Source organism: Paramormyrops kingsleyae, chromosome 10, assembly GCF_048594095.1.
Source record: "Paramormyrops kingsleyae isolate MSU_618 chromosome 10, PKINGS_0.4, whole genome shotgun sequence".
NCBI classification, from domain to species: domain Eukaryota; kingdom Metazoa; phylum Chordata; class Actinopteri; order Osteoglossiformes; family Mormyridae; genus Paramormyrops; species Paramormyrops kingsleyae.
In genome coordinates, this window is record NC_132806.1 from 10,048,063 (window position 1) to 10,060,318 (window position 12,256).

A 12,256-nucleotide genomic window follows, 5' to 3' on the forward strand; every position below is an offset into this window, starting at 1 on the left:
TGAGATGTTTATGATCACTAAATGACAGAATTTTATTTTGCTGCTTTTTATGCTGACATTGCCTGTGGTTTATTAAATGTGTTTGTGTTGAAGGTAAGTAAATATACAAACCAAATTCAAGTGATTCCATTAGCTTAAAAGAGGAAATAACCTGAGACTTTCCACATCTGTACAGCTGTGACACAGTTTAATTTCTCTCAGCTGTTTACAAGCCCATGTGCTGTTTCTCCTGTGACAAGAGAAGTGGAAAATACTGTACTAAAGTCTTTAAAAATAAAAACAAACATACTCTACAGACCCTTGACATCAAAAACATCAAGTTTGCCCATTACTGATGTGGAGTTTTCTAAGAGCTCTATCATGATGCTAATGCTAACTCCTCACTAGGTGCACAGTCCTTTACACAGACGACCCCGTCATGTTGAAGGAATGCTAGGCAGGTATCATACAGAAAAACCTATCAGGGCCTCCATGTCATTAATCTTTCATATCTTTATATTACTAAATCCATATGATGCAGCCGTATTATAACAGAGCACATTTTTAGGTCAGGAGAACATCTCTCTTCCTGATCTCTAGGCATGGAAATTGATATGCTGTATAAACGTGACGCTGACGCTTCATCAAACCACTGGAGGATAAAACAAACATTTGATGAAATCAATATGTATGTGTCCTTGAACACATTGGAAAGATCAGCATTCAGGTTTGGTATGAGATGTGGAATGAAATGACATTGATTAGTTCTTGTGCAAAAATGTCTTTCACCCCCCTTATCAAACACAGGATTATTGGGGGCCTCAAGCCTCTCCCAAGCAGCACAGGGTACAAGGCTGGGGAAAACTACGGCAGGACACCAGTCCACCAAAGGGCATGAAAGATCAGACTCTACAGACTGCCAAAAATCTACAGGATGAAGCCTGTGAAACACAGGAAGGACATGCAACCTCCACACACAAAGTGCAGGTGGGACTGGAATTCACAAGCTGGGAGATGTGGACCAACAGAGCTACACTCAGAGCCACTGTAATGCCCTTTGATTAAACGTTTAAAGATAGAACACTGGATTAATCTTCATAGGAGGGAACTGGGGGAAACCTTGAAAGAAAAAAACAAAACACTGTCTTAGGACACAGAACACATTGCGCTCTTATCCGAGTTGCGGGAATAGCAGGAACCACCGGGAGACTCCATGATGGTAGACAAGTTGTAGACAAGTTGGTTCATACCAAGACATCCTCATCAATAGGGGGTTCTGAAGCAGAGATGGTAGCTTTGCTGATGGTCTGTGCTTCAAACTGAGGGCAGGCAGCCTGGGCATTACCATCTTTGTCTCTCTTTCCCTTCAACCAGTATGTCTCAATCTCTACATTCCCCTGAGTGACACACAAAAAGAATATCAAATGCTTTTAAATACATTTTCTCTACCCATAAATTCAACTATAAATGTCATGCATTCAAATTCAGCAAACCCTTAAAATAGGTTACCACTTGCAGAGACCAGCAGCTAATTATTGAGAGCAGGAATTATCCACGCTTTGAAAGTCTTTTGATATAAAAGACATCTGTACCCCTGTTGATAGCTGAAAGCTAATTTCGACATATCAACAAGGAACCCATTAGCTTTCTTGTCTGTGTATTTTTGGCATATACCCAAAGCACTACAGCTGTCTCTTATCAGCTGATCCAGAGGATCAGTAACTCTGCTCCCAAGTAATCATACCCAACAGAGCTTGTCAATCTGTCTAAGAGAGTCACCTCATTAGCCATGTGGATAAATGTCATCCCCGTGGCTTCTGCGTAGGATGTTGCCCTTCCTGGCCTAGATCCTATAGCCGGTCAGACTGTCAGTCAAGCATTCCTTTGAAAGCTTCCACTGATACAGTCATGGCCAAAAATATTGGCACCCCTGCATTTATGTCAGAAAACGCACCACTTCTCCCAGAAAATTGTGGCAATAACAAATGCCTTGGTAATGTCATAGTTATTTCTCTTGTTGGCACTGGAAGAACACAAAAAAGCAGAGGAAAAAAACCAAATCTGAGACATTCCACACAAAATGCCAAAAATGGCCTGGACAAAATTATTGGCACCTTTTGTAACAGAATTGTAACAAATAATTGTGATGCTCCTTTCAACTCACTCAATTAACAGCAACTGGCAATATGGATTTGTAACTGCAACAATTTTCTGGGAGAAGTGGTGCGTTTTCTGACATCAATGCAGGGGTGCCAATATTTTTGGCCATGACTGTATCTGTCAATGGTTGCTTCATACTTAGTGCATGTCACTTATCAACAAAAAACAGCAGCAGCATGGATCAAAACTTGAAAAAGGAATCTTTTGAGGAAGGAATCTTTAGTCTGTGAGTGCCAGCCACCTATAACCAAGTGTCTGTAATATTATTGATATTGACTAACATGATTTGTCAAAGAATAACCAACATTCTCTCAACAGAGGGACCAGATAGCAAATGCTATATTTTATTCAGTATACTCTAAATGTGCTTGTGTGAAGTTCTTCTATGGCAGTAATGTACTCGTATACAGCTGAAGGAGTGGAGACCATTAACAGGGACAGTAGTGGCAACGTTCACCTTGATTGTGATAGTGCCCCTCCTTTCAAAGATGAAATGACTTCCCTTGAGGTGTTCATAGGTAGCACTGCTCAACTGTATATGCATCTCCTGCGGACCCACAAAAAGAGACTCAAAAATCAGGTCTATTTGTTCCCCTAAAGGGCTGATTTGCAGTGAGCAGCTAACGTTTATCCCATCTCAAAACATCTTCAAAAAATCATTCAAAAAAACTCATACCAATCCTTTAAGCACAAACATCTCACCTTCCCGTTGCTCTCCATTGCAGATGCAGTGTGAACCGTGTCTCCATGGAGACCGTACCGTGGCATCTTATGTCCCACCACCCCAGCTACCACCATCCCAGAGTGGATACCTGAAATACAGACAGTTCCAAGTAATCAATGTGTAGATCTCCTGAGATCTTTGTAATATAGGGATAATGAAGAACATTCCCATTTCCCACCTTCCAGGGCTTGTGGAGACTCACCCACTCGAATCTGGATGCTGTTTCCATTGGATGGATCTTTCAAGTGGTCTATGGACCGCACCATGTCCAGGGCCATGTCACAGATGTTGTGGGCATGGTACTTGGTCTTTTCTGGTGCTCCAGCCACCACCATGTAGGCATCACCAATGGTCTCTACCTGAAAAGAGAAATTTCTGTGTGTGCGGCTATTCAGCCCACTCCAGATGCTCAGCCTACAGTCTACAGCTGCCCCTGACCAAAGTTATCAGGTGGTATGACCACAGGCATTTACAATAGAAAGTGCTGATACATCAACACATACTGGCATAGGGCACCTGCCCAGCCCACACCCACTGTCAGACCTTGAAAACACGATGCTTCTCGCTGAGCGTATCAAAGAGCGTGTACATGGTGTTCAGCATTGAGACCACTTGCATCGGTGTTATGTGGCTGCAGATACGGGTGAAGCCCACCACGTCACTGAAGAGGATTGTCACATCTGGAAACACCTGCCCAGGGGACACAGAGAAAGAAGACTTCTCAGACCCGAAACAATCACAGCGGAACCCCATTGTGTATCTCTTGTTGATACAGATGATTTATTAGTTATATGGAAGACAACACCCCTGCTGGAGCCGACACCTTATCATGGTGGAGGGGTTTGCGTGTTCCAATGATCCCAGGAGCTAAGTTGCCGGGGGCTTTATGCCCCTGGTAGGGTCACCCAAGGCAAACAGGTCCTGGGTGAGGAACCAGACGAAGTGCGGCTCACAAGACCCCAATGAAGAAGAAGATAATGGAACCACGGTTTCCCTTGGGGACTCTCTTGTTCTGCTGGGGGACTTCAATGCTCACGTGGGCAATGACAGTGAGACCTGGAGTGGCGTGATTGGGAGGAACGGCCCCCCCAATCTGAACCCGAGCAGTGCTTTGTTGTTGGACTTCTGTGCTCATGACGGATTGTCCATAATGAACACCATGTTCAGACATAAGGGTGTCCATATGTGCACTTAGCACCAGGACACCCTAGGCCGCAGTTCGATGATCGACTTTGTAGTCGTGGCATCGGACTTGCGGCCGCATGTCTTGGACATTCGGGTGAAGAGAGAGGCGGAGCTGTCAACTGATCACTATCTGGTGGTGGGTTGGCTCCGCTGGTGGGGGAGGAAGCCGGCCAGGCCTGGCAGGCCCAAGCGTATAGTGCGGGAATGCTGGGAATGTCTGGCGGAATCCCCTGTTAGGAGGAGTTTCAACTCCTACCTCCGGCAGAATTTCTCCCATGTCCCGGGGGAGGTGGAGGACATTGAGTCTGAATGGGCCATGTTCCGTGCCTCCATTGTGGAGGCGGCCGACCGGAGCTTTGGCCGTAAGGTGGTCGGTGCTTGTCGCAGCAGCAATCCCCGAACCCGCTGGTGGACACCGGTGGTGAGGGATGCCGTCAAGCTGAAGAAGGAGTCCTATCGGGCCTTTTTAGCCTGTGGGACTCCAGATGTAGCTAACAGCTACCGGCAGGCCAAACGGGATGCAGCTTCAGCGGTCGCTGAGGCAAAAACTCGGGTGTGAGAGGAGTTTGGTGAGGCTATGGAAAACGACTTCCGGACGGCTTCGAGGCGATGCTGGTCCACCATCTGGCAGCTCCAGGTGGGAAAACGGTGCAACATCAACACTGTTTATGGTGGGGATGGGGTGCTGCTGACCTCAACTCGGAACGTTTTGGGTCGGTGAAGGGAGTACTTTGACGACCTCCTCAATCCCACCAACACGCCTTCCAATGTGGAAGCAGAGTATGGGGACTTGGGTGTGGACTCCCCTATCTCTGGGGCGGAGGTTGCTGAGGTGGTTAAAAAGCTCCTCAGTGGCTGGGCCCCGGGGGTGGATGAGATCCGCCCAGAATTCCTTAAAGCTCTGGATGCTGTGGGGCTGTCCTGGTTGACACGCATCTGCAGCATCGCGTGGACATCAGGGGCAGTGCCTCTGGACTGGCAGACCGCAGTGGTGGTCCCCCTGTTTAAGAAGGGGGACCAGAGGGTGTGCTCCAACTATAGGAGGATCACACTCCTCAGCCTCCCTGGTAAGGTCTGTTCGGGGGTTCTGGAGAGGAGGGTCCGCCAGATTGTCGAACCTTGGATTCAGGAGGAGCAGTGCGGTTTTCGCCCTGGCCGTGGAACAGTGGACCAGCTCTATACTCTCCGCAGGGTTTTGGAGGGTTCATGGGAGTTTGCCCAACCAGTCTACATGTGTTTTGTGGACTTGGAGAAGGCAATCGATCGTGTCCCTCGGGGAGTCCTGTGGGGGGTGCTCCAGGAGTATGGGGTACCGGGCTTCCTTTTAAGGGCTGTTCGGTCCCTGTATGACCGGTGCCAGTGCCTGGTCCGCTTGGGCGGAAATAAGTCGGACTCGTTTCCAGTGAGGGTTGAACTCCGTCAGGGATGCCCTTTGTCACCGATTCTGTTCATAGTTTTTATGGACAGAATTTCTAGGCGCAGCCAGGTCGTTGAGGGTGTCCGGTTTGGTGACCTCAGGATTAGGTCTCTGCTTTTTGCAAATGATGTGGTTCTGTTGACCTCATCAGACCGTGACCTTCAGCTCTCACTTGGACAGTTTGCAGCCGAGTGTGAAGCTGCTGGAATGAGAATCAGCACCTCCAAATCTGAGACCATGGTCCTCAGCCGGAAAAGGGTAGAATACTCTCTCCGGGTCGGGGATGGGGTCCTTCCCCAAGTGGAGGAGTTTATCTCGGGGTCTTGTTCATGAGTGAGGGGACGATGGAGTGGGAGATCGACAGGTGGATCGGTGCGGCGTCCGCAGTGATGCGGGCGCTGCATCGTTCTGTCATGCTAAAGAAGGAGCTGAGCCAAAAGGCAAAGCTCTCGATTTACCAGTCGATCTACGTTCCTACCCTCACTTATGGTCACAAGCTGTGGGTAGTGACTGAAAGAACGAGATCGCGAGTGCAAGCGGCCAAAATGAGTTTCCTCCACAGGGTGGCTGGGCTCTCCCTTAGAGATTGGGTGAGGAGCTCGGTCATTCGGGAGGGACTCAGAGTAGAGCCGCTGCTCCTCCGCATTGAAAGGAGCCAGATGAGGTGGCTTGGGCATCTGATTAGGATGCCTCCTGGACGCCTCCCTGGTGAGGTGTTCTGGGCATGTCCCACTGGGAGGAGGCCCCGGGGAAGACCCAGGACACGCTGGAGGCACTATGTCTCTCGGCTGGCCTGGGAACGCCTCGGTATTCCCCCAGAGGAGCTGGATGAAGTGGCCGAGAGAGGGAAGTCTGGGTTTCCCTGCTGAGACAGCTGCCCCCGCGACCCGACCTCGGATTAAGCAGGAGATGATGGATGGATGGATGGATGGATGGAAGACAACAATTATCAGGCTGAGATATTGTGTTCAGAGACACCAGACCCAAAAACAGCATCTAATATTACAATACTGCTTTGTCTACATGTCATCAATCTGTTTTTTTTTTTTTAAAGTTTAAAGATCATGGAAACTCATATCCAAGTATTCCTTCATACCATTCACTAATAAATATACTTTTCTTTATTATTATTTTATTTTTAATTAAACCTATAATTTCAACATAACATGGAAATGTCAGACCAGCTATGGAATTGTATTTTCTCTTATTTATTGAATCTGCATGGATACGATGATCTCCCCACAATGGTCCTTCAGGGGCTGGTTAGGTGTGGTGCTCTAACCTCACAGGTGTTCACAGCCGGCTCCCCCTTGCGCAACCTCTTTGCCACTGGCTTGGGGATCATCCTGTAGAGAAGGTCATCTGTCTTTTTCATCTCATAGTCCAGCATCTTCATGCTCTCCTCCAGCTTGCTGGATTTCTTCTGCTCCTGAATAATACAGATGGGGGACTTGAAGGTGAAACACCTGGCTCTCAATGTGAATCAACTATACCAGGTATTTGTGACAACCTCAATGTACTGTAGTAAAACTCAACCGTCCTGAACAAATGAGTATTTAACATGTGTATAACATAGGTCCCCAGTCTGTCTTGAAGGCAAATTTGTAGGTAAGTCATAATAATAACAACAACAACAACAATAATAATAATAATAATAATAATAATAATAATAATAATAATAATAATACAGTAATATTAAATGTAACTATGTACCTCAAGTTTAGGAACCGCTGAAGCCACACAATGTTTTTATGAGCATCACAAAGTAATGCGTGTGTTCATTAATACAGACCATTGTTTGACTGGAGTTTCATTACAATAGGCTTTATGACAGTCCATTCATAAGGACGGGTTGTCTGTAAGTCAGACATTCTTAACCCGGGGACTGTCTGTACTCTGTATCTGTCAGTTACGTGGCATATGGGACATGCCAGTTGCACAAAAGATGGGTGGCCTTTTTGTGATTAAAAAAATGGAGCTCTGTTCGAGTGGATGAGATCAGTACCTGGATCAGGGCTCTCTTCAGCTCCTCAGACTGCTGAGTCCCAGCGAGAACCAAGTCCCTGCTGGAGTCGTGCATGCTCAGGTCGTTGATGTACAAGCCTGTCTTGAACATGGCACTCAGACTCTCCATCCTGTAAGCACACATGAGGTACCAAGGTGCTTACTCACCAGAGGAGATAAGAATGTAAGACACCAAGCAACCATAACAAACTGTGTGTGTGCCAGAGTCACTGGTATATTCATGCAAACCAGAGTCCTAATATACACTAGTGCCCAAAATTGTGGAAAAACCTAACATTTTTGATATCGTGCTTTAAAAATTACTACACAAATATTGACGGTAATGTTTATAACAATCAAATAATGTTACAAACATCATACATAAGTACCTGGTGCAACAGCTGAATAAAGTTCCGCAATGTCATTTGCAATGAGGATGCATAGAACAAAATCAGTGGAATTTGGTTGGAATTTGCCTCATCCTGCATCTGGAGAGTAAGATAAAGCCAGCTCAGGAGACTAAGGGCAGCCGTGTGTACAGGTGCAGCTAGCGGGGCACAGTGTAAGCGGTGTGGAAATGGCGGGCAGCTGTAGCTGTGCCGGCGATCCTTACACTGGTGTTCCCAGGAAGATGATGGACTCCCACTCTGGCATGTATCTCATCTGCCCCTTCAGCTTCAGGCACCGGCTCCCGTCCCCCCAGCTTTCCATGGCGTTGGCGCTGTTGCCGTCTGGGGAAAGAGCATCATCTGAGCCCTGGGACCTGAGTGGAGTACCCGCCAATCCTCTATCCCTACGCCTGAGGGCTGTGAAGTGTCAACTGTTATTGTGGGACTCGAACTCACAAACCAAAGATTCTCCAAAGCTCTATGACTGCATGACTCTGATTTGATGTCTGTTGTCAGCACTACTGCTTCGGGATGATGAAATACTTCATACATTGCACATTTGTCTATGTCTAATTAAGGATCCTCCTACAGTCAAGATGTTTCAGATCCAAATAAAATGATTTTTGTATTTATTAAGTATGCCTGAACAGTATGATGCATCTTATTTTGCAGTTTTAATGTTCTCCATGTAGTTGCAAAGTGGGTGAAGCATGTAAGGATTGAGAAATTAACGACCTTTGTAATCATCTCCGATTATAGACTGAAAGGCCATGAGTTCCACGTCCACATCTGCCGAACGATTGGCGTTCTCGTAGTCGGAGTCTGGGGGGGAGGGAACTAAATTAGCTGGATTGAGGCCCTTTGATTACAGGGAAGGATGTCATGTGACCATCGGCGAGGGAGCTTTCAAGGCGGGCATTACTCTGCGCTCGGTTGTGGAGGTTCCGCTCTCTCTTGACCGGCTCTTTGGACATGATCTCAAACAGGTTGTTGGGGTGGGAAATGATCTGGGTGGGCAAAGTGGAAAAATGATCAATTTCTGTAGTTAAATATAGATACTGATAACAGCATCATACACACAGTTTCTTGTTAGACACATAAAGTTGCACTGTCTGCACTTTTGTGTGAATTTCGCTGATCTCCTTCAGGAGGGATCTTATCGGTTCTCCGATCCTATGCTACACCAAAGGCAGTGGCTCACCATGTTCCAGGTAAACTCCACCAGGGGCCGAGCAAGCAAAAAGGCGTCATTTATTTTTTTCCCATCCAGGTCAGGAAAGACAGTGGCAAGGCCAGAGCCAACGTTGTGCACCACCATGTCCTGGGGGAGTTTAAGAAATAGTGGTAACACTAAAAGTATTTATAATGCATTGTAGATGAGAGCTTCATAGAGTATTCATAATGCATAATGAACATGGCTATAATTTGTTATGCCTTTGTAGAAAATGTTATAGCCATGTTTATAATACTTTATGAATGCATTATAATGCATTATGAATGCATTATAATACATTATACATGAGTGCTTTAGGTGAGGTGTTCCCAAAATGGTTATTACTTCATATTAGTTTAGACTTCAATGAAATACCTCAAAAAAAAAACATTTTAATGGAGGATTTTCAGGCACAGAGACTCACACAGACATACACAAGGACATACCTGTCGGAAGACAATATTGAAAGGGAAGACCTCGAAGAAGAAGTCGCTGGTAATGGGGAGGATTTCCTGCTCCTCCTCATCCTCCTTCTGGATGTAGCGGTAGGCCGAGTTGTCGAAGTTCAGCCTGTGGGGCCGCAAAGAGGGCCGGCCGTGTGGAAGAGCGGAGACCTCAGCATAAGCCAGGAGCCAGAAGCCCGGGAAGCAAGCAGAGAGGCTGCTTGGCCACACGCTGAATTGGAGACTGACCGCATGGTAACGTGAGAATAGTCCCCCACCAGCTGCTCGGACAGGACCTCCACGTGGATGTCAGTGTCGTAGAACTGATTGCCCATCTGCCGCAGCTGGCCCATGGCATAGTGTAGGTAGCCCTTCCTCTTGCTCCTGCATGGGTTCAAAGGTCCAACAGATAGACGTGCTAGGAGCCAGCCCCACCGAGAGATATGCAGTGTCTTTACTCTCCATATTTTAGCTCCTCCCCTCCCATTCCTCACATCCCTCTTTACCTTGTTCCACTTTCCACATCACACCCCTCTGTCTGGCTCTCTCTCTATACTGTGACAGACCTGTAATGTAGGGTGACCCCCGTGGCTGACTCCTCTTGGCAGAAGAAGGTAGGGGGCTGCACTTTGGGGTAGCTGAAGCGCAGGTACTCATGCAGGTTGTCCAGTCCATTTACGAAGTCGCGGACGTGTCGACCCAGGACCTGACATGCACGGGCACACTGTGATAGGTGACCATCCCAGAACGCAAGGCCTGACACAGACGGCTGATCATGCTGACATTCATGGCCACACGCTGAGGGTTGACCATCCCAATACTCTTTAGTTTTAGTTATTCTAATACTGACAACTTGTACTTTCCCAAACTTGACCTTGCACCAACAGTCATGATGTTGAAATTTTAACTAACTAGACTAAAGTGAGAACTACATATACCACGGAGTCCAAAGATCACTACTTTGGCATCAGACGCACAGAGCTATGTACTGGAGCTTAGCTGCTTTAAACTCCACCCCCACCTTCAGTATCCGGTCGTAGCCGTACTTTCCTACAAAGCCCAGGAAATAGACACCCCAGGAGTTCATCAGCTCATTGTAAGGAGTCCCTGTCACTCCGCTGGCCGCTTTGGCGATACGAGGAATGACACTTTCACTGTACACCTGGTGGACAGACAGGGTCTCATTTACAGATATTCACAGCCACAAGGGTTACAGACAGGTTACAGTTTCAAAAGCATGCTGATTTCAAAGCATGATGACAGACAGACATTGTCCGGCTTAAAGCCCCCCACCCTCAAAATTCCGTATCCTATAACCACCCCACCCTTAAAACATCATACCCTGCAAACCCCGCGGACCCCCGCCAGATCGCAGTTCCCATGCGACAGCTGCACTTGCCCCCCCGTAATCATGATACCGCCCCCGCCCCCGGCCGCACCTGGTGTGTGACGAAGGAGTGCAGCCTCACGTCGGCACGCTCACGCACCAGCTTCCACACATCGTCCCCGTACGACTCCTTGATGAAGTCGTGGAGGCTCTCACACAGCAGCCCGTACATGGTGGTACCAGCGGGGGGCGTAACGCTCACCTTCTGCTTCCTGAAGACGCCAGCAACTGCAAGGAGAGGAAGAAGAGGAGAATATAGTATGTCCTTCTGCCTTCGGTTGTGGTGTCTGTGGTGACTTTTATTATGAAATTGTTAGCAAATTAAAAGCCTTAAAAAAAACCTGTGAGAAATGACACATGCACAGTAAACACCCTTTCCTATCTTCTTCTCTGGGGAGCTGTTGGTTTCTCTGGGCTCACAGACCCTTCTGGCAGGGCCATAGGTAGTTGGCCTTAATTAAAGAGTCACAGAGCATTGTCCTGGTGTCACCTGTCATTACATGGTGGCTCTTTGTACCTCCTCCACTCCTACATGACACGAACAGACCCAGAGCTGCTTTCAGAAACACCTGTCAGATGCTGAGTGTCTCACAAACACACTGACACAGACGTGGTCACTATCATACGCATTGAGAACTGCAAATTTATCATACCAATGATAATCAATATTCGAAGAGTCACGCGTGTTTACCCATATAGTCTCACAAACATAGACCCTGTGAACCTCTTTCACATCAGTGAAGTTTATTACACAGTGATTGTCAATATTTGAAGAGCCATGCATATTTGCCCGCATGATTCAGGTCTTTCTTATTCTCATATAAATCTTTTGCCTTTTACCAAATTGCTCCACACAGAGGGATAATGATGAGTTCGTTGTATTTTCGGAAGTTCTATCCATGCTGAGGGGTGGTATGTGGCTGAGTGAGTTAGGCACCTATGTCTTTGCTCAGAAGGCCATTGGTTCAAATCCCATTGCTCAGAAGGTCATTGGTTCAATTCCTCCCCCTGAAAAAAGTTCTGGGGTGCTGGGTAAACAGCTGGCCTTTTGTTCAAACCCTAAGTTTGCTCTCACCACTCTACATGAATGTATGCTTACAAAATGAGTAGTCAGACTCATTAATCAGATAATCAATATTCCCAGAATGCCATAAACATTCAAGCGTTGGTCATGACTGTTGGTAAGAGAGGTTACTAAGCAGTCATGTTCTGTGGTTGAGAAAGACTTAAAATTCATCAGGGTAGATTATGACATTCTGTCAGCAGGACATAATCATTTCTTCTCTTTTTCATTGTTGAGCTAAAATTAGCTTACAATTGGCATTACCCTGTGTGCCATTGATTCAATGATAGTG

General features: G+C 46.9%; 1 protein-coding gene across 1 annotated transcript; it reads right to left on the bottom strand.

The window, feature by feature from the left end:
• Positions 1–1,223: 1,223 nt before the first annotated feature.
• Positions 1,224–11,166, bottom strand: LOC111834271 (soluble guanylate cyclase 88E-like). The gene is made up of 16 exons (XM_023793362.1): positions 10,954–11,166; positions 10,536–10,676; positions 10,081–10,220; positions 9,764–9,898; positions 9,518–9,641; positions 9,060–9,179; positions 8,781–8,865; positions 8,594–8,680; positions 8,083–8,200; positions 7,471–7,600; positions 6,748–6,894; positions 3,407–3,553; positions 3,066–3,222; positions 2,842–2,951; positions 2,597–2,686; positions 1,224–1,376 (listed from the first exon to the last, which is right to left on the bottom strand). Exons 1-16 carry the CDS (start codon positions 11,071–11,073, stop codon positions 1,224–1,226), a joined length of 2,004 nt encoding a protein of 667 aa, XP_023649130.1. The 5' UTR covers positions 11,074–11,166.
• Between the last annotated feature and the right edge of the window lie 1,090 nt (positions 11,167–12,256).